Raw genomic sequence first — 27,438 nt, 5'->3', positions numbered from 1 at the left:
ACTGGACTGGGACTCAGGAGGTCTGAGTTTTGTTTCTGGCTCTGCCACTGGTCTGCTGGGTGACCTTGGGCAAATCACTTCCCCCTCTTTGTGCTTCAGTTTCCTCATTTGTAAAAAGGGGATCATAATACTACCTTCCTTTGTAAAGCACTTTGAGATCTACTGGTGAAAAGTGCTATATAATAGGTATTAGTACCATATATTTCATCATCCCTCTCACCTGGTTTGACCAATCCAATTGCATTTGGCCATCAAATGAATAAAATGTTTAACAGATTACTAATATTTGTACATATTTGATTAGTTCATAAGTGTCAAACCTCTTTTACACAATGTTATTTATTCTTTACTTTTTAAAAAAATTAAGACATTACAATAAACATTATAACAAATACAATTGTGTGAATGATGTGGGAGAGTTATGCACCCAAGCCAGGATTTTCAAAAGTGACTAGTGATTTTGGATGCACAACCTGGGACACCTTAAAAGGGTCCAGTTTTCAAAAAATGCTGTGCACCCAACCTCTGAAAATCAGGACCTTTAAAAGTGTCTCAAGTTAAGAATCCAAACATGGAAGCACTCAAAATCACTAGTTACTTTTGTAAATCTTGACCATGCTATATAGTAATTTTCAAGGCTGTGTGAGATTTACAATTCCTAGAAACAACAACAGGAGTTAATCATATAAAATATAATCCTATTAATTGCTGAATGTCCTCAATTCCCAATGAAGTCAACAAGTGCTGAGGGTGCCTGGCCTCCGAGCTGGTTGGAAAATTAGGGAGGGGGGTTTCCCATGGAAAATTCCAACTATTTGGTGAAATAATCTAAAAAAAAAAAGTTTTGATTCTGAAATGCCCCTTTTGTGGGAGTTGTAGTTCAGGTTCCTCACTCTCCCATTCTTTTCTATAGGCCAGGCTCCTTGGTCAGAATACATCTCCCATGATGCACCACAGTCTCCCCTCTGATACATCAAGGGAGCCCCAGCCATGGTGAATCATGGGAGATAAAGTCTGGCTGGGGAGCTCAGCCCACAGAGAAGAAGAGGGGACAAGAGGAAACCAAACTACAACTCCCATGAGGCACCATGGTAAATAGCCAAATAAAAATATTTCAGTTTTCATCTGAAAAAAAGATATTTTGGTTTTGGAGCATTTGTTTGTTTGTTTTTTTTTTTAATGAAAAATCAAAACTTTCCGCAGAAAGCACTTTTCACCAAAAAAAATAACTTTAGTTGAAAACCCAGTTTTCTGTTGAAAAAAAAAAATTAACAGAAAAATTGAGACCAGTCCTACTCAGCTCCTTCCAGGATTGGGTCCTTAATCCCTTGGAAAAGACTTAATTCATTTTAGAGCCGTGTATGCGAAATGTATGCCCACTGCTAAATTTGGATGGTTAGTGAAATAGAACGTAAGAATGTATCACACAAGAGAAGCCTTGTAATTGTGGTTATATTTCTCAAATTGCGTAAATTACATTAGATGAATTCAAAAAGCTGTGTTTAGAGAACAGTAAAAACGAGAAGGTTGACCTTTAACCCTTTCACTGATTGTTCTCCAGCAAACCAGCTGTGCTGCCATTGTCCACAGAATCTATGCTGTGTGAGGCCATAGCTGATACAGTCAGCTGCACAACTGTTCCCCCCCCTCGCTCCCTCCCACCCTAGAGATCCCTAGGACATTCAGCAACAATCAGTCAAGTAACAGTGAAATATGCCAAAGTTTCTTAAATACGTAGGCACAACAGGGTGCGGCAATGATGTAGTTAGCGTGCTTAGAACATAGTTTTCACCCAGAAAGCCCTTTGCTGATACTGATGCCTACTGCATCTTTGGAATTCCTTTAACAGAGCTTCAGGTGAATGGATTTTTGCTCCATTTTTTTCAAAAAGATTCAAGTCAGTTGTTCCCATAAAAGGAGAGAACAATGTTTTATTCTGGGCGCTAATACACTGCATTGAAAATAAACCGGTTAGTTCACAACTACAATGTAGTTCATGTGCCAAAATGCACATACACCAAAAGTCATGTTTTCAGTATAAAATAACCCCATTTTTTTATTATCTCCACCCCCTCCCCCAATGAACCTCTCAGGGACAGATTTTCTAAAGTACTCAACATACACAAGTGGGGTCACATTTTCGCTCAGTACCCAGTGGTTTTCAGTGAGAGCTTCAGGGTGCTGAAACCTTTTGAAAAGCTGACTCTCAGTTTAATTTGTCCATATGTGCCAGCCCAGGTTTCTCCCTTTGTCCTGGATTACTTTATAAGGCATGCAATGGGCAGTCGGAACATCGGGCTGGATTGTACTGTTGGGTATAGCTCTTCTCTGGGGCAGAGCGGGGCTGGCACATGCTATGGGAAACTCTGGGGAGGGATTGTGTCTCAGCTTCGCAGGGCTGCCAGGGGGTGTGCAATGCACTTCAGGAGGGGATCCAATACCACTGCTCCAGTGAGTCCAAGTAACACTGACATTGCAGAGAGAGAAGACTTTTGGTTGATCAATTTCTTTTGATTTAGGCATAGTTCCAGGAAAGATTTGCTCTGAAGTATTATTCACCTTCTTTGTCTCCATATTCAGTAGATGAAGTGCTTTAAGATTTGTGTGCACATTTGAAGTGTCCCTATTATTTTTGAAGTGTTGATTGAAATTGAACTTTCCTCGGCATTGGAAATGTAGCTATTTCAAAATGGTGATATTGTGATGAGATATGAAGCGAGGAACTAGAATTTGTCTTTGCTTGAAATAAACAACCATTCATTCTTTTGTTACATTGCTCACAAACGTTACGCTACGGTACATTTTGCACTTGCCTTTGACTAGACTAGGGTAAATGATCTCCAATGTTTTAACCTACTGTCATTACTATGAATGACGAGCCAGTAATTAACAATGAAAAATGCATGATTATTTTTTTCTTTTGTTGTGTTTGCAAATTGTCTTTAAATAGATCACAACAGTTTTATTCAAATTATTCTCAAATGTCTTCATCAAATAGTTCTTAATCTGCAAATCGTTCATAAGTAGCTGTTGCAACCTTTCATAGTTCACACTGTCTTGGTCATTTACATAAGTCATGTGGTATTGTTTCTGTTATCTGACTGGGGCACTGAATCCACAACATACTTAAGCATGTGCTTAGCTTTCCACATGTGTGTAGTCCCATTGACTTCAAAGGGAGTATGGAGAAGCTTAAAGTGAGGTATGTGTCTAAATGCCTTGCTGAATTGGAGGCTAGGTTTTTCATGTAACTAAACAATATAAATGTAAATTATAAAACTGAATATATAGTTTGAAATTTGCTTTTGGCTAATATTGAAGCTTGGTATTTTCAATAATAAAGCTCATGCACTCAAAAGTTTGCAGAAAGCAAACATGAATGAGTTGTGAATGTAATCGGATTGAAATGCAAGTCAGAATTTGAACTAATATTAACATCCCATTTTCCCCACTATTCATTCAGCTAATTGCTATGTCATCCTTAGCACTTCTCGTTTGTCATTAACTTAATTTGCATTCTCTTGCCATACAGCCCTGTACAATAATAAATTAAGAAAGCATGTCCCCATGTTATAAGAATGATTTGTCTTGAGAGTCGGAGAAAATTAAGGCTTGAATCACATTCCTTTAAAAGAAATCATGTCCTAAAAGTAAACAGAACAGCTTTTTCCATTTTTTGTCCAACCCAGACCCATTAGCTGGGCAGGCAGATTTCCCATGGTTTAATTAGAAAATGGAGTACCATAAGTTTGGAGTTTTCTGGTGATCACTCGGGTGCTTGATCCACAGCTCATTAAAGTCAGTGGGGCTGGTGGACTGTCTCCCTCAGCCCAGGAAGGACTAATACCATGTCCAAAGTCTGCCCAGCCTTTCTTTCAAGGCACTGTTGTCTTCTTTGAACATCAGACTCAGAAAGTAACACCAAGCAAAGCTATTCCCTGAACAGGCTGCAGGGACCTAGAAGCCATTCCTTACCCATGCCCTGCTCCCTCTCTTAGGCCCAGCCACAGGAGTGCACCACTTCCTCCCACAACTCCCTCATACTTGCTGGCATTTGCACTCACTTGATCGGTCACAGGTAAGGCTCGGACCAACTCCCCTTAAAGGTCAGCCATCCTGTGACAGACGCCCATTGACTTCAAGTGACTTTGGATCAGCCCTTAAAAGATCTGCCTCGAAATCATGTTTATCATCTTAAAATGCCATTATGGAGATCTGAAGGGAGATAGTGATTAAAAAACAAAACTGTTTTCAACGCTGTTGCCCTTAATTTACATGATCGGATGCTGATTGTTTAGTAAGTAAATATTTCTAGCAGCAATTACCAAACATTTGAGTCTGATGTTAAATCAAAGACGACCACAAACTGCTCATTTACACTAAAAACGTATTTACTTGCAGAATTATTTCAGCAAATTTATTTAAAGGGTCCTCACCACACACAAAAAAGTGTGTGTCTCGTTAGATCTGTATATAATATGTGTGTGTGTGTAGATACCTATATCTGTTTGTGTGTATTTGTTTTTTAGTATTTTTGGTTAGTATTTCTAACCAAGCATAAAATCTAGATAATAGCGCTGATTTTCATTTTCACTAAGGCCACTGGCAAGGTACACTGTGTCATATAAAGGGGCTCACTTTAAGGCATCTTTATATTGCCAGAAAGATGGAAAGTGGCCTTAGTGTGAATCAGGGACTGATTTTTCCATCTCCCTACACGTTGGCCCTGATTTTTAGTTACACTGTTCTGGCAGTGTAGATATAACCTATGCTCACTTTGTGGTCTCTTTGCGCTGCCAGAGCCGTGTAAAGTGGCTTGAGTGGAAATGAGGATCAGGCCCTTCAGGTTGTGCTTGACACTTGTGCAAAGTGGATTTCAAATGTGATGTCCTGAGTCAGTGGTGTTTGACCAGAAAACAAGACTTCTGTTTCATAAACAATTGTGAGGTTTTGATTTTTGTTTAAATTCTGCATCAGAATGAAAATTTGACCTTGGAAATTTTTGTGGGGGAAAAAAAATACTGATGAGAGAGAGAGAGAGAGAGAGTCACCCCATTGGTTAGGGCACTTCCCTGGGACATAGGAGACCCAGGTTCAAGTCCCTGCTGTATATAGAAAGTGTCAGTCTCTTTGTCCCACTTGAGGTCTTCCACTTTTGGACAAATAATTAAATATCCATTCAACTGGTGGAACTTGTTGCCAGGGGATGTTGTAAAGGCCAAAACTATAACAGGATTCAAAAAAGACTAGATAAGTTAATGGAGGATAGGTCCATCAATGGCTATTAGCCAGGATGGGCAGGGATGCAACAACATGCTCGGAATGTCCCTAGCCTCTGAGGGCCAGAAGCTGGGACTGGATGACAGGGGAGGAATCACTTGATAATTCCCCTGTTCTGTTCATTCCCTCTGAAGCACCTGGCATTGGCCACTGTCAAAAGACAGGACACTAGGCTAGATGGACCATTGATCTGACCCAGTAAAGTCATTATTTTGTTCTTATTGGGCCAGAGAGGGTGCCCTAACCACTGGGCTATTGGCTATTCTGGGGGATGGACGTCTCTCATGTTCTCTGGCCAAAATCAGAAATTCCATCCTGGACCAGAGAAGGATTCGGTTTCAACAAATCATCATTATCCAGTTAAAAAAACCCACCATTTTATGGAAAAATTCCTGACCTTTTATATTTTACATCCACTTCACTCTAGAGTAAAATGACTATATAAAGTGACTGGCAATGGAGAATTGGACCCCATGTCTTTGCAGTATGTAGTCTTCATATAGATTTTTGTGGGGTAGAGAGTCTCATTAATACATGTTCAGTCATTCTTTCTAAACATGTTGGTATAGTCATTATTAGTACTATTGCTGCTGTGTTAATTAGCAATTTGTATTTTGCTAGTGTTTTTGTTTACATGCTTGAACTCTGCATTTTTTGTGGGGGGGATAGGATCAAGAGACCAGCTACACCATCATCAAATCGAAAGAGACGAAGATCACGGTGGATGGCTTGAAACCAGCGTCAACATATATCTTCCAAATCCGAGCGCGCACGGCAGCAGGGTATGGTGGCTTCAGTCGAAGATTTGAGTTTGAAACCAGCCCAGTGTGTAAGTCATTTTAATTACTGTCAGCTCATGTCTCCGAAATGATTACCAGAAAAGAGTTAGTGGATCAATATCTTTGCAAGGGACTCTGTCAGTCTCCCTATCATCCTCTTTCTCTCTTTGACCTGATCCATTTAGTGAAGAAGTATCAGTCATGGCATTGCTGCGGGTTGGACAGGTGAACATATATTGGTCCCTGTTTCCTCATTTCATTTAGTCTAGAGGGAGATGAAAAGTCAGGAAGTCTTCAAACTTAGGAAATGTATGAAGCTTGCTGGTCAGAAAATGTCTGTTTACTGCTGTCTCCCTTGCATTGAAATGTTGCCATTTACTCATTACTGTGTCTTTGGGTTTTTACTGCATTCTTCTTCCCATAGTCGGGAATTTCCTGTGGAACCCTTGAAAGTTAGTGCCAGGGCTGAAGGGAGGCTGGCAGGGCCGGTGCTACCATTAAGGAAAACTAGGCGGTTGCCTAAGGCACCAAGATTTGGGGGCACCAAAAAGCGGTGCCCCCAATTTTTCTTACAGCATTCCTACGCCCCCTCCCCGAGCGCGCGGTCGCCGCTCCAATTCTCCCGCCTCCCAGGCTTGCAGCGCCATTCAGCTGTTTGGCGCCGCAAGCCTGGGAGGGGAGGAGAATTAGAGCAAGGGCGGCGTGCTCGGGGAGGAGGCGGAGCAGAGGTGAGCTGGGGTGGGGAGGTGCCGCACGGCTCCCTGGGCTGGGGGGATGGGGAGCTGCTGTGGGGGTGCCTCGGGGGGGGGGGGGGAGCTGCCGCAGGGCTGGGGAGGGGGGCGCAAGGTGGAAGTTTCACCTAGGGCGCGAAACTTCCTTGCACCGGCCCTGGAGGCTGGCATATATTTCACCAGGCTCTTGTACTGTTGTACACCTCTTAATGTGGTATGTGGAGGATTCTGAGACATCTCTTAAATATCTTCTGAGTGTATTGCTAGTAAAAGGTTCTAATAGAAAAACCTCCCAACATCACTTGTGGTGCATCTATAAGAGAAAGAGCTTTGACATCAAAGAGATCATTGAACATTAGAATCCTTCTGCAGCAAGCACTGTAGTTAAGGTTGCAAAAACAGTTTCCAACCCCATCCCAGTGCTCCTAACTTTTCCAAAATGTCACCTTTTGATCTGAAATTTAGGGGAGAGGGAGGGTTGGTTAGGAGAGGAGGAATCCTTTCATGTGCTTTTGAGTTTACTGAAAGTGAAAAGATGCAGTTTACCACTTACAACAACAACGTAATCAAGCAAAACCTTTTTTTTTTTTTTTTGGAAGGGCTATAACAAAAGGTCTGAAATGTGAGCCTTGGCCTGGGGCAGGGAAAAGTTCTCCCTGAAGATTAATTATTTTGTTTGGTTTATAAAAAATGTTTCTGAGTATCTAAAGTTTGAGCATTTGAAGATTATGTCCTGAGCGCGAATGACAGATAATTTCCTTGGGCTATTTTCTGCCCTCTGGTAGAGCCCTATTGACTTAAGCGGTATTTTGTTCTGTGTTTGTACAGCACCTAGCCCAACAGGGCCCTGATCCATGACTGAGGTTCCCAGGTGGTATCAAAATTCTCACAGTAATAATAGTACAGATATAATAGAGGGCAAAATTTGGCCTATTAAGGACTCACTCCTATATACACTTTACACACACACTTAACTTTTAGCATAACTTCAATGGAGCAACACATGTGCTTAAGGGTCACACTTGCATGTTTGCAGGATTGGGACTTAAATCTGTTGGTGCGTATTTAGAGATGCCATTGTGTAAATTCATAGCCAGTTAAATAGACTAATTTAAAGCCATGAAATACCCTTTACCCCCACTCCCCACCCACAAACACCCCCCCTGCTGCCTGGCTTGATGTAATGGTGCAGGAAGCATGCCCTGTAGCCCCGTTAACTCCCCCTTCTAGCTGGAGAGCAAGAGGCAAATGCAGCCAGGTCCAAGGAGGGCAAGGACATAGAAAACAAAGTGCAGGGCATCTGACTGCAGCAAAATGGCAAATTCTCTGAGGAAATGCTTACTTCGGTGGCACAGTGGATAGATGCTAAATTCCATAGGAGCAAAGTCATAGAGCAGCTGATTCAGGCTGCCTGCATGCTCAGGTGGATGACACTGCGTCACTTTGCACCAGTTCACGTTTTCAAGCAACCATAAGGGTTGAAAACATTTTTTTTAAATAGAAGCTCAGATTCCAGAGCGTAATTCTGTGGCAGGAGTGAATTCCATGGAACTGTGGAGTGTGTGGGCCCTGATTATATTTAAAGGATCCGTTTTAAGCTGTTTGCCATGTAGACAAAGTCCTAAGCACTTTAATATAGTGCACAGCTAGCCAGGGGTGTGTTTTTTTACACCCCAGACTGACAAAAATGTTACTGATAAAAGTGCAGTGTAGTCATAGCCTCAATTGTTTTTATAGACTATGATGGAGAAATACTTTTTGTCCCTGGCTTACCTATTCTTTGCAGTGGCGTCGGTGATAATTTTCACTGTCATAAAATATGTCCTCTGTGTACCTATTTCAATTTGTACAAGTGACATTTATTAATCTTGTATGCTATTTGTATGCAAGAGAGGTTTCATCATTGTAATATTCGGTTCATTCCTTTGGTGAATAGCAAGTCATGCTGTATGTTTTCCTTATAAATTTACATTCATCAGCTATTTAATTACTGCTTCCTTGGTTCATTTAAAAGTCATCATCAGGTCTTTAAAAAAGATACAATGTTGTCATGTCAATGAGAGTTACCTTTCACTCCTAGCTCTGGAGTCAGTGGCAAAGCTAACATAGTGCAAATACCATAGTGATGCAAACATTAATGCAATAAGACTTTTCTATTTAATGTATTTCTTATTGCATTAACCACTATAATCATGTCCTATAAGTAGAAACCAAACCATATTATGCTGGAAAATAATTCTGTATTATGATAGGCAAGGTCTGGATGCAGTAGAAAAGTTTCTAATTTAGAGTAGTTCAGTAATCATGTTTCAGAATATTAATAAGTAATATAGTGGCACTTATTGCACATTTGGTCCATTGCCACCATGACCTAATATCACAAGCCAAAATAATGATAGTTTTGAACGACTTATCATGGAAATCTTGGAAATAGTCATTGTAGCTCTCAAAACAATAATAATAATATTTTACAGGGCATAGCATCATAACGTTTCAAAGTACTTTACAACCATTAATTAATTAATTGATTTTTGCAAAACCCCCTGTTTGAATATTCCCATTTTGCCGCTAGAGAAACTGAGGCACAAAGATTAAGGGTCTGATACAAATCTCGCTGAAGTCAATGGAATGGCTCCAATTCAGCATTGCATTCCTATGCAGCAAAGCACTTCAGAATTGACTTACGTGGGACTTAAGCACACGCTTAAAAACTTTGCAGAATAGGGATGGGTTTTAAGCATGTGCTTAAATGTTTTGCTCAACTGCAGCTCCATTGACTTCAGTGGGCTTTGGAAAAAGCCCTATGACACGGGTCCTCAAAGACATTTAGGTGCCTAACTCCCATTGAAACCAGTGGGAGTGTGTGGTAGAGCCAGGAATACAATTCAGACTGGCAGCTCCCAGGCCTGTGTTTTAATCTTGGTCACGCCGTGCAGGAAGCAGAGCTCTAGCTGATGCCGTATACTTTCGATAGACATGTGAAAGGGAAGCCCTGCTCTTGCTCTGACTGGGGCACATGGGGGAAAGTGCATTGGCAGGCCCTATTTTGCACACAATCTTAGCCGCTCTCACACTGAGTGGCTAGTGTACGTCCGTCCATAGCACTCAGGAGCACTGGGAGAGACGAGCTGCTACCAGCCTGCAGTGTGTATCACACGCTAAAGAGGTTTGATTTGTGTGGGAAAGGAGTAGGGCTGGCTGGCTAGAGTGTGCCAACAGAAGCTGCCAGCGCTAGTACTGAGCAGTGTGTTCCAGCTGAATGGAACAGCAATGAATGTCCCACCTGGGCAATGTTAGCCAGCAGTTTGGAATCCTGCCATCTGCCAACAGGGCTCCTTGTAACGCAGAACATCTGGCAGCTTCTCTGCTTCCCCTCCCAATGCAACCCTTAGTTTTTACGGACAGGATTCTGCGATTGCCACGGGTCATACTTCCTGTCACCTGTCACTCCAGTGACTCTGCTATGGGCCAGTCAAAGGTTTGCAGGATTGGGCCCTACAGTGGTCAGTGCAATAAACTCAGCATGGTTATTTGCAGCTTTTAAGCCAAATGTTGTCAACTTGCAGATATTAGCGACAGGGCAAGAGGGCAGTGGGGGCACATCCTGGTCTGAATTAATTTTAAATGAGGGTTTTACGTTCAAATCTACTGGTGCTAACTGTCTTGTCCCTCCAGCAGCCTGGCTCCCTTTCCCCCTCATACACCTAGCTCTCCAGCCCTCCACTGCAGTTACACCCCACCCCTGCCTCTCCCCCACCATGCAGGTCTCCCTCTCTCTGCTATTCATCCCCTTTAGTTGGGGTTGGTCCTGCTTTGAGCAGGGGGTTGGACTAGATGACCTCCTGAGGTCTCTTCCAACCCTAATCTGCTATGATTCCTAACATTTTAGCTCTCCCCTGCTGCCTGGGAGCCCCCAACATCTCCCAGCAAACTTGGCCTTATTTCTCCATCCCCCAGCAAGTAGTAATAAAATTACAAATGGAACTGCTATACATTTGTGATGCTAGTAAAATCTCTAGGTGATGGTGTAGGTTTTGAGTAGTTAGACAATAAAGATTTAATGTTCTGGCCCAATCATTATGAAATCATCGACTGTACTTTAGCTGGGCCCTACTATATGTAATGAATTGCCAATGAGAGAGTTACCATATAAAGTGCTACTTGGAAACCCATTGCAAAATCGATGTTTAATACATTATGGGTTTTTTTAACATTTAATATTGGGCCTTATTCAATTATTTTATAGCTTCCATAAAATTAAGGACTCACTTCCCCTTCCATCTTTTAATTGAAGGCCTGCTTGACTGTGCAGTCAATTTCTGCTGATCCTTTGGGGGGAAGTGCTAATATGTCCCCCATGTCATACCCTACTTGTGGTTGTAATGAAGCCCATCACCCAAAATAACTGAGAGTCTGACCCTGCCTCCCCAGAACAGCCATGTCCCGAGGAGACCTCTACATGCCAATATCCCCTGCCCTTGAAATTAAGGGGCATAGTTACCTCTGCTTCAGCTCCTCCCTTCTTCAAGGCACAGTGGAAAGCACTTTTTCGACCCAGTTTGCAGTACTGCCAACCCCAAGAGTTCCCAAAAATTATGTGATTGTCTTAAAATTAGACTGGGAAGGTTTAGATTCTTATCGGTGAATGTCGGTAAACGTTGATCTCACCGTACACACAAACCGACAGAGCATGTTTCCATCTATGACCAGTGAAATCAGAGTCAGGAAAATGCTGCTGGAGAACTTCTTAGAATTTGATGTAAGGATATTTACTTTGTATATTTTGACATATGCTATTGTTTAACGGTTATCAAGCTTTCATAGAATCATAGAATATCAGGGTTGGAAGGGACCTCAGGAGGTCATCTAGTCCAACCCCCTGCTCAAAGCAGGACCAATTCCCAACTAAATCATCCCAGCCAGGGCTTTGTCAAGCCGGGCCTTAAAAACCTCTAAGGAAGGAGATTCCACCACCTCCCTAGGTAACCCATTCCAGTGCTTCACCACCCTCTTAGTGAAATAGTGTTTCCTAATATCCAACCTAGACTTCCCCCACTGCAACTTGAGACCATTGCTCCTTGTTCTGTCATCTGCCACCACTGAGAACAGCCGAGCTCCATCCTCTTTGGAACCCCCCTTCAGGTAGTTGAAAGCAGCTATCAAATCCCCCCTCATCCTTCTCTTCTGGAGACTAAACAATCCCAGTTCCCTCAGCCTCTCCTCATGAGTCATGTGCTCCACACCCCTAATCATTTTTGTTGTCCTCCACTGGACTCTCTGCAATTTTTCCACATCCTTCTTATAGATTCATAGATTCATAGATTCTAGGACTGGAAGGGACCTCGAGAGGTCATCGAGTCCAGTCCCCTGCCCGCATGGCAGGACCAAATACGGTCTAGACCATCCCTGATAGACATTTATCTAACCTACTCTTAAATATCTCCAGAGATGGAGATTCCACAACCTCCCTAGGCAATTTATTCCAGGGTTTAACCACCCTGACAGTTAGGAACTTTTTCCTAATGTCCAATCTAGACCTCCCTTGCTGCAGTTTAAGCCCATTGCTTCTTGTTCTATCCTCAGAGGCTAAGGTGAACAAGTTTTCTCCCTCCTCCATAGGACACCCTTTTAGATACCTGAAAACTGCTATCATGTCCCCTCTCAGTCTTCTCTTTTCCAAACTAAACAAACCCAATTCTTTCAGCCTTCCTTCATAGGTTATGTTCTCAAGACCTTTAATCATTCTTGTTGCTCTTCTCTGGACCCTCTCCAATTTCTCCACATCTTTCTTGAAATGTGGTGCCCAGAACTGGACACAATACTCCAGTTGAGGCCTAACCAGCGCAGAGTAGAGCGGAAGAATGACTTCTCGTGTCTTGCTCACAACACACCTGTTAATACATCCCAGAATCATGTTTGCTTTTTTTTGCAACAGCATCACACTGTTGACTCATATTTAGCTTGTGGTCCACTATAACCCCTAGATCCCTTTCTGCCGTACTCCTTCCTAGACAGTCTCTTCCCATTCTGTATGTGTGAAACTGATTTTTTCTTCCTAAGTGGAGCACTTTGCATTTGTCTTTGTTAAACTTCATCCTGTTTAACTCAGACCATTTCTCCAATTTGTCCAGATCATTTTGAATTATGACCCTGTCCTCCAAAGCAGTTGCAATCCCTCCCAGTTTGGTATCATCCGCAAACTTAATAAGCGTACTTTCTATGCCAATATCTAAGTCGTTAATGAAGATATTGAACAGAGCCGGTCCCAAAACAGACCCCTGCGGAACCCCACTCGTTATGCCTTTCCAGCAGGATTGGGAACCATTAATAACAACTCTCTGAGTACGGTTATCCAGCCAGTTATGCACCCACCTTATAGTAGCCCCATCTAAATTGTATTTGCCTAGTTTGTCGATAAGAATATCATGCGAGACCGTATCAAATGCCTTACTAAAGTCTAGGTATACCACATCCACAGCTTCTCCCTTATCCACAAGATTCAGAAAACCTTTGTCCAATTCACTTCAAATATTTTAGAAAAATTCTACCTCTGTTCCAGACACAAAATTCAAATTTTGAGACAGATGAGACTTTTCTACGGGTTTGAGGAAAGCGGATACCAAATTGGATTTATAATGGATGCAACCAATTGAACCTCAACTATGGAGCGGCAGCTGCTTCATAATATTTGCTGCAGAAGCAGAATAGTTTCCGAACTTAATCAGGGTGGATTGATTTAAATCACTGATTTCAATCATGATTTAAATCAGCAAGCAGAAAACCTTGATTTAAAGAATTGATTTTAATCATGTTTTGCATTTGTAGTTTTTAATTATTTTCTTAAAGAAGGGTTGAGTTTCATTGGTTGAGCCAATAAAACACTGATTTTGCCACTAAATATAACCTTTGCACTAAATTAGGTGCTTCATTTTGCTAACTAGGAGGATACACTATATCTATACACATTTATTTAAGCAATTATATAGCTCAACATACATTTATTCAGATTTGCAATTTTTACATCTTTATTATGTAACAAAATGATGTATTGGGGGGAGGGATAGCTCAGTGGTTTGAGCATTGGCCTGCTAAACCCAGGGTTGAGAGTTCAATCCTTGAGGGGGCCACTTAGGGATCTGGAGCAAAATCAGTACTTGGTCCTGCTAGTGAAGGCAGGGGGCTAGACTTGATGACCTTTCAAGGTCCCTTCCAGTTCTAGGAGATAAAAATAAATAAATTAATGGAGATATCCTATTTATTTATTTACTAACTAAAGGATTATTAATTTTTTTACTTGTGATTTGTATCAATCTCTGGGTGAATGGAAATTCAAAAACAATTTTTTTATTCAATAAAAACACCCTAAGTGTGCTGGATATATAAGAAAAAAAAATTATCAAAGAGTTTATCAAAATATGTTTTGTATTTACAACTGATTTATTAAACAAAAGTATTAACTACAGTATTATCTGTAGTTAGTAAACAAAACTAAATGTTTTGGTCACTATGTCCAAGATTTTAGAAGTAGTAGACTTCATCCTATCATACCTTGTTTTTAATTCATAAATGGGAAGAGGAAAAGAAACTTTCCTTCTTTTTCAACTCCCAAATGTCTTCTTAACCTTGAACGAACTAGTTGAATGAACCAAAATGAAGAAAATATTCTCTGCACCTGCCGAAGAGACTACTGCTGTCAAAAGGTGGTTTAGCATTTCAACAAACTCTAGTCCCAGGTGGTTTAACTTTCTTTAAAACTTCAGCAGCAAACATGTATTCTTTTAGTAATGTTCTTTGTATTTAATTTAAATGATTTAAAAAGATTATATCATCTTTAGGCCTTAACATAGGTTGTCAATTCAAATTTAATTGGTGAGAAGGGAGTTCATAAGAGCAGCTTCAGGCGTGGTATTCCACCAGTTGTCTCAACCATACTCCCAGTAGTCAGCCCAACTATCTTGCACTAAACACACCAGACAGGGTGGCGCCAACCTGCTTGGAGCAGGTGAAGCCCACCCTAGATTCTTTCGTTTTTCTGCAAGACCCAGGCCTACATCAGATGGAATTAGCAATCCCCCACCCAACCCAACGGCTATGAAAGCCGCTACTGTGTTTGCTTCGGATCAACCTGATTCGGGACCTATAAAAATTAATCTACTGGATGGGGTTTTGTACGTATTGGAACATGGAAAGTGTTAACTCTGAATAAGGAAGACTCCAAGGAGCTGCTGGTCAGAGAAATGTAAAGGTTAAAGATATCCATCGTTAGCCTCACCAAAATACACCTTATAGATAATAGCAAGAAGAGAACATAATTATGTGCTACAGTTGTTGTTTTCGCATGAGCTTGTCATTACAAACATAAGAATGGCCCTACTGAGTCAGACCAAAGGTCCATCTAACCCAGTATCCTGTCTTCTGACAGTGGCCAGTGCCAGGTACCCCAGAGGGAATGAACAGAACAGGTAATCACCAAGTGATCCATCCCGTCGCTCATACCCAGCTTCTGGCAAACAGAGGCTAGGGACACCATTCCTGCCCATCCTGGCTAATAGCCATTGATGGACCCATCCTCCATGAATTTATCTAGATCTTTTTTGAACCCTGTTATGGTCTTGGCCTTCACAACATCCTCTGGCAAGGAGTTCCTCAGGCTAACTGTGCATGGTGTGAAGAAATATTTCCTTTTATTTGTTTTAAACCTGCTGCCTATTAATTTCATTAGGTGACGCCCTAGTTCTTGTGTTATGAGTAGTAAACAACACTTCCTTATCTACTCTCTCTACACTAGTCATGATTTTATAGACCTCAATCATATCTCCCCTTAGCTGTCTCTTTTCCAAGCTGAAAAGTCCCAGTCTTATTAATCTCTCCTCATACGGAAGCTGTTCCATACCCCTAATCATTTTTGTTGCCCTTTTCTGAACCTTTTCCAATTCCAATATATCTTTTTTGAGATGGGGCGACCACATCTTCACGCAGTTTTCAAGATGTGGGTGTACCATGGATTTATATAGAGGCAACATGATATTTTCTGCCCTATTATTTATCCCTTTCTTAATTATTCCCAGCATTCTGTTTGCTTTTTTGACTGCCGCTGCACATTGAGTGGATGTTTTCAGAGAACTATTCACAATGACTCAAAGATCTCTTTCTTGAGTAGTAACAGCTAATTTAGACCCCATCATTTTATATGTATAGTTGGGATTATGCTTTCCAATGTGCATTACTTTGCATTTATCAACATTAAATTTCATCTGCCATTTTGTTGCCCAGTCACCCAGTTTTGAGAGATCCTTTTGTAGCTCTTCACAGTCTGCCTGGGTCTTAACTATCTTTAGAATTTTTGTATCATCTGCAAATTTTGCCACCTCACTTTCCAGATGATTTATGAATATGTTGAATAGGACTGGAACCAGAACAGACTCCTGGGGGACACCACTATTTACCTCTCTCCACTCTGAAAACTGACCATTTATACCTACCCTTTATTTCCTATCTTTTAACCAGTTACCAATCCATGAGAGCACCTTCCCTCTTATCCCGTGGCAGCTTACTTTGCGTAAGAGCCTTTGATGAGGGACCTTGTCAAAGGCTTTCTGAAAATCTAAGTACACTATATCCACAAGATCCTCTTGGTCCACATGCTTGTTGACCCCCTTCAAAAAATTCTAGTAGATTGGTGAGGCATGATTTCCCTTTACTAAAACCATGATGACTCTTCCTCAACAAATTATGTTCACCTATATGTCTGACAATATTGTTCGTTATATAGTTTCAACCAGTTTGCCCGGTAGTGAAGTCAGGCTTACAGGCCTGTAAATTGCCGGGATCACCTCTGGAGCCCTTTTTAAAAATTGGCGTCACATTAGCTATCCTCCAGTCATCTGGTACAGAAGCGGATTTAAATGATAGATTACAGACTACAGTTGTTAGTTCTGGAATTTCACATTTGAGCACCTTCAGAACTCTTGGGTGAATACCATCTGGTCCTGGTGACTTATTGCTGTTTAATTTATCAATTTGTTCCAAAACCTCCCCTACTGATACCTCAATCTGGGACAGTTCCTCAGATCTGTCACCTAAAAAGAATGACTCAGGTTTTGGAATCTCCCTCACATCCTCAGCCGTTAAGACCGATGCAAAGAATTCGTTTATTTTCTCCGCAATGGCCTTATCGTCCTTGAGTGCTCCTTTAGCACCTCACTCGTCCAGTGGCCCCTCTGGTTGTTTAGCAGGCTTCCTGCTTCTGATATACTTAAAAAAAAATTTGCTATTACTTTTGGAGTCTTTGGCTAACTGTTCCTCAAATTCTTTTTTGGCCTTCCTAATTGTATTTTTACACTTCATTTGCCAGTGTTTATGCTCCTTTCTATTTTCCTCACTAGGATTTAACTTCCACTTTTTAAAGGATCCCTTTTTGCCTCTCACTGCTTCTTTTACTTTGTTGTTTAGCCACAATGGCTCTTTTTTCATTCTCTTTCTATGTTTCTTTTAATTTGGGGTATACATTTAAGTTGAGCCTCTATTATGGTGTCTTTAAAAATTATCCACGCAACTTGTAGAGATTTCACTTTTGGCACTGTACCCTTTAATTTCTGTTTAACTAACCTCAGTTTTGTGTAGTTCCCCTTTCTGAAATTAAATGCTACAGTGTTGGACCACTGTGGTGTTTTTCCTGCCACGGGGATATTAAATTTTCTTATAGTGTGGGGCCCAAAACTGGACACAGTACTCCAGATGAGGACTCACCAATGTCAAATAAAGGGGAACGATCACGTTCCTCGATCTGCTGGCAATGCCCCTACTTATACAGCCCAAAATGCCGTTAGCCTTCTTGGCAACAAGAGCACACTGTTTACTCATATCCAGCTTCTCGTCCACTGTGACCCCTAGGTCCTTTTCTGCAGAACTGCTACCTAGCCATTCGGTCCCTAGTCTGTAGTGTGCATGGGATTCTTCCATCCTAAGTGCAGGACTCTGCACTTGTCCTTGTTGAACCTCATCAGGTTTTTTTTGGCCCAATCCTCTAATTTGTCTAGGTCCCTCTGTATCCGATCCCTACCCTCTAGTGTATCTACCACACCTCCCAGTTTAGTGTCATCTGCAAACTTGCTGAGAGTGCAGTCCACACCATCCTCCAAATCATTAATAAAGACATTAAACAAAACCGGCCCCAGGACCGACCCCTGGGGCACTCCGCTCGATTTTAATTATTGTTTGACACCCTACCCCTACTGCTTGACCACCCCCAGGTTTTCCCACAAATGGATAAAAATGTAAAAAAAATTCTTGAACATTTATATTGTCCATCAACATTATGTATAGAAATCAGATTCTGCCAAGCCCAGTTCAAATTCATGCAGTTTTTTAAAACAACAAATTTGGGCTCATTTTTCTTTGCTTTCTGGTATTGCAGCCCTCAGAGTTCACATTTTCAAGCTTTTCTCTGCAACCATGAGGGCTAGAAAGCCAACTTTTGCCACCTGTTACCGCAGAGGTTCTACAGATCTCTCTATCCCCAGGAGATAGAAGCACGGTGGTAATCTCAAAAAACAATGCATGTTAAATGCTGGCAATTTTTGATATTTTTTAAATAGTGACCATTGTCTATAACATATATACTAACCTCTGTCTAGGACAATCTACTGTGGTGAGTGATTCTGATTATCTATTAGAACCATGACATTTTAGTGAAAATGTAAATATGGTTCAGATAACATTTATCCCCAGTTAGGAAGATGATTAATGTTTTCTAAGCAAGCGGTTCACTAGGAAGTTCATATGATTTAAGGCCAAAATGAGACAGCTTGAATTAATTTTAAAATGCTTACATTTAACCTCAAGTATGAGACTAGCTACTGGTTGACCACTGACACTGTTTCTAAAGAGTAGACATTTTTTTGTTATCGATTATAGAAGTGCTGAGAGGCCCCAGCCAAGACCAGGGCCTGATGGTGCTGGGTTCTGTACAAACACATAGTGAGACAGTTCCTGCACCAAAGAGTTTCCAATTTGAACAGACAAGGCAGAGATTAAGTGCTATTATAATCTCCATTTTACGGACGGGGGCTGAGGCACAGACATACTAAGTCTGTTATTGAAGGTCTAACAGGAAGCTGCTGGTAGAGCCAGGTATTGAACCGAGGTCTCCTGAATCCAGTGTCTTAATCATGCAACAATCCTTCCTCTCAAGCAATCTGCAGAGGGGGATTTTCGAAATGACACAATCTGGAAGCAATTCTGCTTTCCTTACAGTAAACAGACATCAACCAAAATATTAGTCTTCAGCACGACTTTATTCCAAAGACACCAGCCGGCCTTACGCTGGAGGTGCTACAAAGAGTTAATGCATGGGCCTCAGAAGACTCCTACGGCTGAGGTAATTTTACTCAATCTTGTCATGGGCATTATATCTGCCTTTTATTTAAGAGATCTTTGGTATGTTGCATCTTCCAGCTAATAGGAATTCAATCTGTGAACTTTGTCTTTAAATAGTCAACAACCACCAAAAAAAAAGGAACTTTCTTTGGTGTCCATCTCTTCCCTGACTGATTTCTAGTGCTGCACAACCAGGAAAACAGATTCCAGTTTACCATTTGGAATGGTAAATTCTGTGACATTTTGATTAGGATGGTAATTAAAGTTTCCAAAAACTGAACCCTGCACTCTCCATTTTTCTTTCCAAAAAAAAAAAAAAAAAAAAAATAGATGAGGAAAAACAAACCAACCAACCTGTGAAAGAATTAATGAATTGGTGAAACTGCAATATCTCTGGCAGCCTTGCAATAAAGTTTCTTGTGAGTGTTGGCTGTAATTTTAACCTTAATCTCCATTTTCTGTTTCTCATCTCAGCAGTAGCTGCATCCAGTGATCAGAGCCAGATTCCTATAATTGCTGTGTCAGTAACAGTGGGAGTTATCCTGTTGGCGGTTGTTATTGGTTTCCTTCTCAGTGGAAGGTAAGAGAAGAAGCTGTGCATTTATACTTATATATATATATATATATATATATATATATATTTATTTTGGTGGAGGCCAGAAAATGAGTGAATGCTGTGTTATATAACACAGTGCAGTATGTGGACATCCTGATTTTATGAATATGTTGACATCAGAAACACACATTTTCTGTTCATATATGTAGTTTACTGCCCAGTGATTTTCATCTCTATATAGATCAGTAGTCCCCAAACTGTGGGACACAGAGAAACATCCGGGGGGGGGGGCATACGGCAGGTCGGGGGGGGGGGAAGGAGCATCACTGAGCCCCACTCCGCCCCCAGTCACAGCTCCACTCTACCCCCTGGTCCGTCCTGCGACCGGCTCCAGCCCCGCTGCAGTTCTGCTCCACCCCCAGTCCAGCTCCGCCCTCATTCCCTCTAGCCCCAGCTCCTCCCCCCTCCCCACTTCAGCTCCCAGCTCTGCCTTCAACCCAAGCTCCGTTGCTGAGTAAGCCTTGTCTGTGAAGTAATGGAGAGGGGGGCGCGGACAGAAAAAGTTTGGGCACTACTGATATACATGGACCCTGTTTCATTATTAGGTTTCTTTTGCACAAGAGTGTTTTCTCATTTGTTTAAAAATAAGCAGAATTTGTGTTGTACAAAAGGTCCCCGGCTGCACTGTGGAATCCAGTACCTTTATACACAGTCACTCTCATTAGACTTGCTAACAAAAGGCCAAATCCAGATGTTCTTCCTCGGCTTAGGCCAATTTGCAAAATATGAGTGTTTCTCAGGAAAACTCCCTGGGTGGTGGTATAAAACACGAATAAAGACAAGAAGTGAAATCTTGGCCCAGTGGCAGATTTGCCACTGACTTCAGTAGGGTCTGGATTTCACCCACGGTGTTCAGGATTTGGGCCATAAAAAATTAAGTATACACCAAATATGAGTAAATTCGGTAGTTAGCTACCCTCTGATGGAGAGTCCCTCCTTAGGGCCTGAGTCACCGAGGTTTTTCAGCATGTGCCTAACTTGAACCAAGGGAGTAGTCAATTCAAGTCATTGAAGTCAATAGGACTTCAGCGGGACTACTCATGTGATTAAATGTAGGCAGATGCTTTAGTACCTGACCGTATTGGAGCCGTGCCGTTCTTGACAACTCCAGCTGAAGACAATAGACGTTTTCAATGCAAAATGAACAGCAGGATTGGAAAAAAAATCTATGATTTCTGTCTATATCCGTTTTTATTGTGCCACTAATTTTTCATAGATGCCAATATACAGGATATGAGACATTTGTTCATATACTACATATTCCCAATAGAGGATGAAATATCTTTTTAATGAACTCCTATCAAAGCACAATGCAATTTATTTTTTTATGGCAGCTGCCAAACAAGCCCAGGGTCCTTCGTTCAAACTAACAGAAAACACCGTGCCAACATCTGTACATTTCACTGTCTCTCCCCATTCCTCCCCACCACACAAAGGGAAGTAGCTGTTTTTCCCCTTGATCACTGTGTATCCTTGTGTACGTGGTATACTGTATATACCGCACAGCTGTATAATGGTGACCGATTGTAGGAAGAATAGCTGTGAGATGGCGACAGAGCAACTGGAAAGTTACTGACTGGATCAGGATATTATTTCACTAAGGAGACAGGCTTCTTTTAACACAAAGCAGTCTAGGCCGAGGCCAGCCAGTCTGAGCAGCATGCTTCCAGGCCTAGGGCAGCTCTAAAGTCATGCTGCTTCGTTTCCTATCCACAGAGGTAAGTGTGGCATGCACGGGCATCTCTCCTCAAGGGCAGACTCATGGGCACCCTCAAAGCGTCCATGTAATTTAGTTCAGGGGACTTGCTGAGCTAACTGCTGCCAATGGATTCTGGGATAGCTGCAAGGAAAGCCAACCCCTCCCTGGGGGGCCTCCTGGCCCTTCCATTGACTCCTTCTAATACACCTTTGCCCACCCACGCTGAATTCTGTGCTGGTGTTTGCTCAGCGTTGTGCTTAGCCCCTAGGGATCCCTAGCATGCCACAGAGAACGCCTCTTCCCCATCTCCCTCCCGTCCCAGCGCTGATGTTCCTACTACCCACACCCGCAGATCCCCAACCGTGTGTGGGTGTGGGGCAGGGGCAGACTGAAGCTCCGACAGGCTCCTGGCAAGGGGCAAGCACATGCTATGGAGCCCATTTTTGCTGCCTGAGTTCTCATTTGGGTGGCCATTCTGCTCCTTCCCTCTATGGCATGGCATCAAAGGCCCAAGAGATCACCGAGTTGCAGAGTTTCGGTGTCTTCTCTGGTTTGAGATCCTAGTTCATTTAATCTCCCTCTCCTTTGTTAACGGGCTTCTGTTAACGTTTCCTCTTGAGCAGTATCCCTTGATATGTTTGTAAAAACTCTTTAACACCCTCTGCTATTTTGCCACCTTTATCCTCCCTAGTGACCAGGGATGTTTCTTTTTGAGGCCCCATGCCCCCATCCCTGTCCACTGATCCAGGCTTAGGGGACACAGAAGGCATTCCCAAGCCCCCTGGAAGTTCCCAGGGTCAGCTTGTGTGTGTAGGAGGGGACAGAGCAATTGGCTAGGCTTCTCTGGATTCTCCCCAACCCCTGCGCTGTCAGGAGGTGGACCAGCCAAAGTACACCTACAGAGAGATTTTCAGAGGTGAGCAGTGGTCTGAGGCACCCACCTTGAGATACCTGCAAGGGACCTGGATTTCAGCAGGCAGGTGCTCCACACTCATGAAAATTAGGCCTCTTTTAGATCCCTCAAGTCAGACACCCCAAAATTGAGGCACTAAATACTAGTCACTTTTGAAAGTCTTGGCTGCAGCCTGGTGGGAGTGGGCCAGATCAGTAGTTAAGGAAGGCAGAACCTCTGGCTTCTTCTGTAGGGTGGTGAACCCTGCCTCTCCCACCTCAACAGAACATTTCTGGGAAATGCCATGAATTAAAACACCCAGGGGCAAATGCTCAACTGGTGTAAATTCTAAACGGCATTCCACATACATCAGTGGGGCTATGGCAGTTTGCACCGCTGAGGAGCTTCCTTTTCCCCACACAGAGAGTTACAACGCGAGGCAGGACTGGTACTCCCCCCACTTTCCCATCAACTCTGGATAAACGCCATTTTCAAAGGTTTCTTGCTCAACTCCAAAAGTCTGGGATGAAATTTGGTTTGCTAGGTAGTAGATGCAGATCCAGCACCCAGATCAAGGGGAGACCAGTCAGTTCCTCAGCTGTGACTGGTGCAGAAGCCTTGAGCAGCTTCGTAACCGTCACGAATTCCCAGCCATCATTAGCAAAATAGCTTCAGAATGGCAGGGCTTTTTTCGAAGTTTCTTTTCCTGGCAAATTGTAAAGCCTGATTGGTATTTTGAGTGTCTCTTGACAACAGAAAAATAAAACAAAAACACAGAAACCCTAAAGCTGGCAGCCAGTTTTGAAATTAAACAAAGTAAATAAAAAAAAAAAAAAGGCACCACTGAAGCAGAAATGCCGCTAAAATATTTCAGTCATGCTGTTCTGTCTCGGAGATGATTTCAAGACAATTCCTGGAGTGACTATCACGCTGTGACAGTAGCAGGATGATAAATGTATGCCAAGTCACGGTGTAATCCCTTTTAGGATCTGGGTCTGGAAGATGCTCTGTCTGTTGAGCATTTACACATTCCAGTGCCTGGCACCAAAGGTCATACATTTCCTTTTCAAATGCTTTCCCGTTCATGATTTCCAGCAAGACAGACAGTTTGAACTCGAGGATCCGATTCAGCTGGACTTATCCACTACACAAGGCTGTGGTTACTCTCTTGCCGCTTCAGGCAAACAGGGGAAAGATCAACCTGCAGCAGAACCAACAATGGAAAAATCCTCGAGGTCGGGGGCTAAAAGCAATAGAGCAGCCGGAGGGTAGGACAGCTCATGCAGCTGAGCTCTTGCCTCAGGCTCTCGGCTATTCCCAATTCAGAGTATCGTCTGTGCTTCCTCTCTGTGGCTGTGCAGCCCATAAGAATTGCAGTAGACCGGGCTCCCCACACAGCTGCCAGAGGGAGAGGGTTTGTGTCTGGCTTTCAATCAGCCAGGTTAAATCATGAATGTAAAAGAGCACGTTGGGATATTTTGGGGGGAGGGAGGGAGGGAGGGAGGAGGTGGAGGACAACACCTCCCTCAATTGCTAGGCTGGGAAAGGAGATCTGACTTGAGCATTTCGGGAGAGGGGTCTCAACAAATATTGAATCCCTCAACTGGTCCTAGGTGGGGAAGGATAGAGGGTCCATAGGAAATCGCTTTCACAGCTGGACCAGCTTCTGGGAATTTTGAAGGGCTGTAGAGTCTCTTTTCTGCTGGGTTCCTTAAGGTAGATGTTTCCACACCTCCCTTTTATTTGCCTTCCCATGTCTCTGCAGTTCCTCTTGTCTTTCCAGTGAATGTAAATAACAGCTTGGCTTTTCCCACTGGCAGCCAGCCCTAAACCAAAGGTCAGCTGAACCGTTAGTCACTGTGGTATTTCCGCACACCAGCATGCATCTGTAGAAACAGTTTGTTCCTGAAGCGGGAGGTTCCTGGGAATTTGAAACGGTGTGTGCTTTACCCGAAACAATTAAGCTGCATTGCAGACCTGTTCTACTTGCTCGAGGAAACTCTTTGCAACTAATCTGTCCTCTGAACAAGGTCATAGAGTTGCTGAGCAAAATGTCTGATAATTATTTTAATGAACTGCTCTTTTATTTTGATAAAGTGACAGAATAATTTATTAGCCATTGCATAACAATCCGACCTGAAAATTAGAAGGGAAGCTCGTTAAATTAAACCTTTGTTGTTAATGAGTTAGAAAGAGTGTTGTCTTAGAAAAACCACTGTGAAGCCAGGCATAAGCATTGACTTACACAATATAGAGTTGCTATCCTTATGGGTTTCTTATGGTTACCTGCTCTCCTCAAAAACCTAAGCTTTTTTACAATTGCCAGACATGCTAAATTTTGCTGTCCTAGCAGTGTTTGTATGGCTACTGCACGCATTCTCATTACTGACTGAAATGTATGAATTACAAAAAAAACCCAATCCCCTGCAAACAATCAACAATCCCTTTTGGAATTTCAGTGTCTTACAATCCTTCCAAGATCCATTCAGAGCGGCTCACCACGTGTCATTTCTAACCAGGGTGAAGAAGTTACTGAAAACACTGTCTCCCCCCTCCATGGTCTCCTGCAGTGCTGTGGTACTAGCCCTTGCCATCAAATAATCCCAGGTAGCGTGGCATGGGCTGGTACTACAGCACAGGTGCACCATAGCTGAGGCCAGCCCTTGAAATGCTGGGCCCTAAGATCGGGTGGGTTCCAATTCATGCCAGCTGACTTCAACACTAGGGCCTCCCAGGGCCCCAGACACCCTGCCTGCCCCTATTCCCAGCCCAGCTCATTCCCATGGGGCCTTCCCTTGCTGGCCACTTATCACCTGCCTGAGCAGGAGGCAAAGATCGGCAGCGGATTGTCCCTGAGCAGACCCACCATGCTGCCCTGCGCTACCCCATTGCTACTCCACTGGTTCATTATGGCTGTTTCCCCACTGGTGCCAAGTGGGAGCAAGGGGGGCAGAAGCCTATCCTTCCGCAGCTCTGGGGCCCTCTGCCCTTTTCTGCCCCTCTCAGCCTCTCTGATCCCGTCCCCTCAGCCACAGCTGCTCCCACCATCTCCTCTCAGTTGCTCCATGTTGGGCTCAAATCCAGCCAGGGAAGCAGTGAAAAAGGAAGAGACAGCTTGATGTCTTGCTATCCCTTTGCCCCAGAGCCCCTGCTGGCCCGGAGGAAGATCTATAAGAGAATCACAGGAGCCTCGCTGCGTGCATGACATGCCCGCCGAGCTGCAGGAACGTGTTATGAGGTAGCCAAATGCAAAAGCATCACGTGAGACAAATGATACTGTAGTGACTCTGTGGTTCTTTACAGAGCCAGGGACACAGAGCATAGGCTCAAAGTAATATAATTTCAAGCCTGCTGTATATCACTGGCCCTTAAGGAATTACAGAGCTGCCAAAATTGGCCTCTCACTTGACATGTATGTGTATATGTGTGTAGAGCTAAATAAGTGTACGTAATAATTTATAGCACATGATACTACAAGTAGTGATTCTTATTTACATTAAGGCTCCTTTGTAACACTTTATGAATCTTAAGGTGGGTGTGAAGAGACTTTTTAAAAAATGGTTTATAGCATTATAGCATGAACACGGGGTGGGATTGTATCGAGTTCAGTGGGCGCAGAGTTAGAACAACACTGAGCGTGTTTGAAAATCGCACTCAAAATAGCTAAAGCCCGGGCTGTGGACGTGTCGTGTATGCACCACTGATTATTGATGACCTTTTCATCTAAAGAGACCTGCCAAAGAATCCAAGAGAGTCTGTTACGGACCTTCGGAAAGATACATTTGAAACAATGAAAACTGCCCCTTGCCCTCAATTATCCATACAGTAACTCCTCGCTTAAAGTCGTCCCGGTTAACGTTGTTGCGTGGTTACGTTGCTGATCAATTAGGGAACAGGCTCATTTAAAGTTGTGCAATGCTCCCTTCTAACGTCGTTTGGCAGCCGCCTGCATTGTGCACTGCTTGCAGGGAGAGCAGCCCGTTGCAGCTAGCTGGTGGGGGCTTGGAACCAGGGTGGACCAGCAGCCCCCCCATCAGCTCCCCGCTCCCCTATGTTCCCTGTGCTGCAGCAGGCTACCACTTGCCGGCAGTTCAGCTGTCCCTCCCCCCACTGCCCTGTGCTGCTCCTGCCCTGTGCCTTGGAGCTGCTCCCAGGAGCCTCCTGCTTGCTGTGCGAGGGGGGAGAAAGAGAAGAGGGAGGCTAATGTCAGGGGTTTCCCCGTCTTCCCCCTACTCCTGCCCCCCGGTTACCTCTTCTCCATATAGAGCAGGGTGGCGACAGGACAGGGCTCAGGACGGAGGGAGCTTGCTAGCCGCAGCTTCTGTCTCAACTTCCTGTTCTTTTTAAAGGCAATGTACTTAGAGTGGGGTGTCTCTGTCTGCCATGCTGTCTCCCCTCCCTCCATTCGTGCTGCCTTGTAGAGTGTGAGGCTACATTAACAACAATGGGTTAACCCTTGAGGGCTCAGCCGAATGCTACTTCATCATTTAGCAGTAAGGCATTCCCGGGGAAATATCCCACCCTCTGACTTCACCACCTCAACCAAGCTTCACAATCATTGCTGTGTACAGAATTAAATAGTTTGTTTAAAACTTTATATATACACACACACACAATATATATAGTTTCTTGTCTGGTGAAAAAAAAATTTCCTGGAACCTAATCCCCCCCCCATTTACATTAATTCTTATGGGGACATTGGATTTGCTTAACATCATTTTGTTTAATGTTGCATTTTTCAGGAACAGAACTGCAACATTAAGCGAGGAGTTATTGTATATAGAATTTCTCCTTTGACGAGGAATCAGCCTTCAAAAGGCAAAGCAAAGGCAATTTTGCCACTTGGCTTCTGCAGCTTATCCAACCTTGACCTCAGTTGATTTAGCCTTTTAAATATTAGCCCCCGCAGCTGCAGAGGGCTAGTTTCTGGACACAAATGTACATCTCTTTAAAAGACGACTTTCGCAGTGCAGAGAGGTTTGGGGTGAGTGAGTTGTGTACAGGAGGTACTGAGCCAAGATTTGCAACTTTCTGTGACGTGGAAGGTCACAACAGATGAGTTT

The 27,438-nt window shown here is 43.1% G+C and overlaps 1 protein-coding gene across 5 annotated transcripts in view; it reads left to right on the top strand.

Moving 5' to 3' along the window:
• The window catches only part of EPHA5 (EPH receptor A5), a 309,701-nt gene that overhangs the window by 213,136 nt on the left and 69,127 nt on the right, over window positions 1-27,438 (top strand). For 3 of the 5 annotated variants that reach the window (XM_065404779.1, XM_065404781.1, XM_065404778.1), the window contains exons 6-7: window positions 5,950-6,109; window positions 19,643-19,748. In XM_065404779.1, the coding sequence (XP_065260851.1) occupies window positions 5,950-6,109; window positions 19,643-19,748 (266 nt within the window). The remainder of the gene's footprint in view (window positions 1-5,949; window positions 6,110-19,642; window positions 19,749-27,438) is intronic. The other 2 variants (XM_065404782.1, XM_065404780.1) reach the window with 1 other exon arrangement.

Source organism: Emys orbicularis, chromosome 5, assembly GCF_028017835.1.
Source record: "Emys orbicularis isolate rEmyOrb1 chromosome 5, rEmyOrb1.hap1, whole genome shotgun sequence".
NCBI classification, from domain to species: Eukaryota; Metazoa; Chordata; order Testudines; family Emydidae; genus Emys; species Emys orbicularis.
Note: the sequence above shows the minus strand (reverse complement) of the source record. Positions and strands in the feature narration are given on the sequence as shown.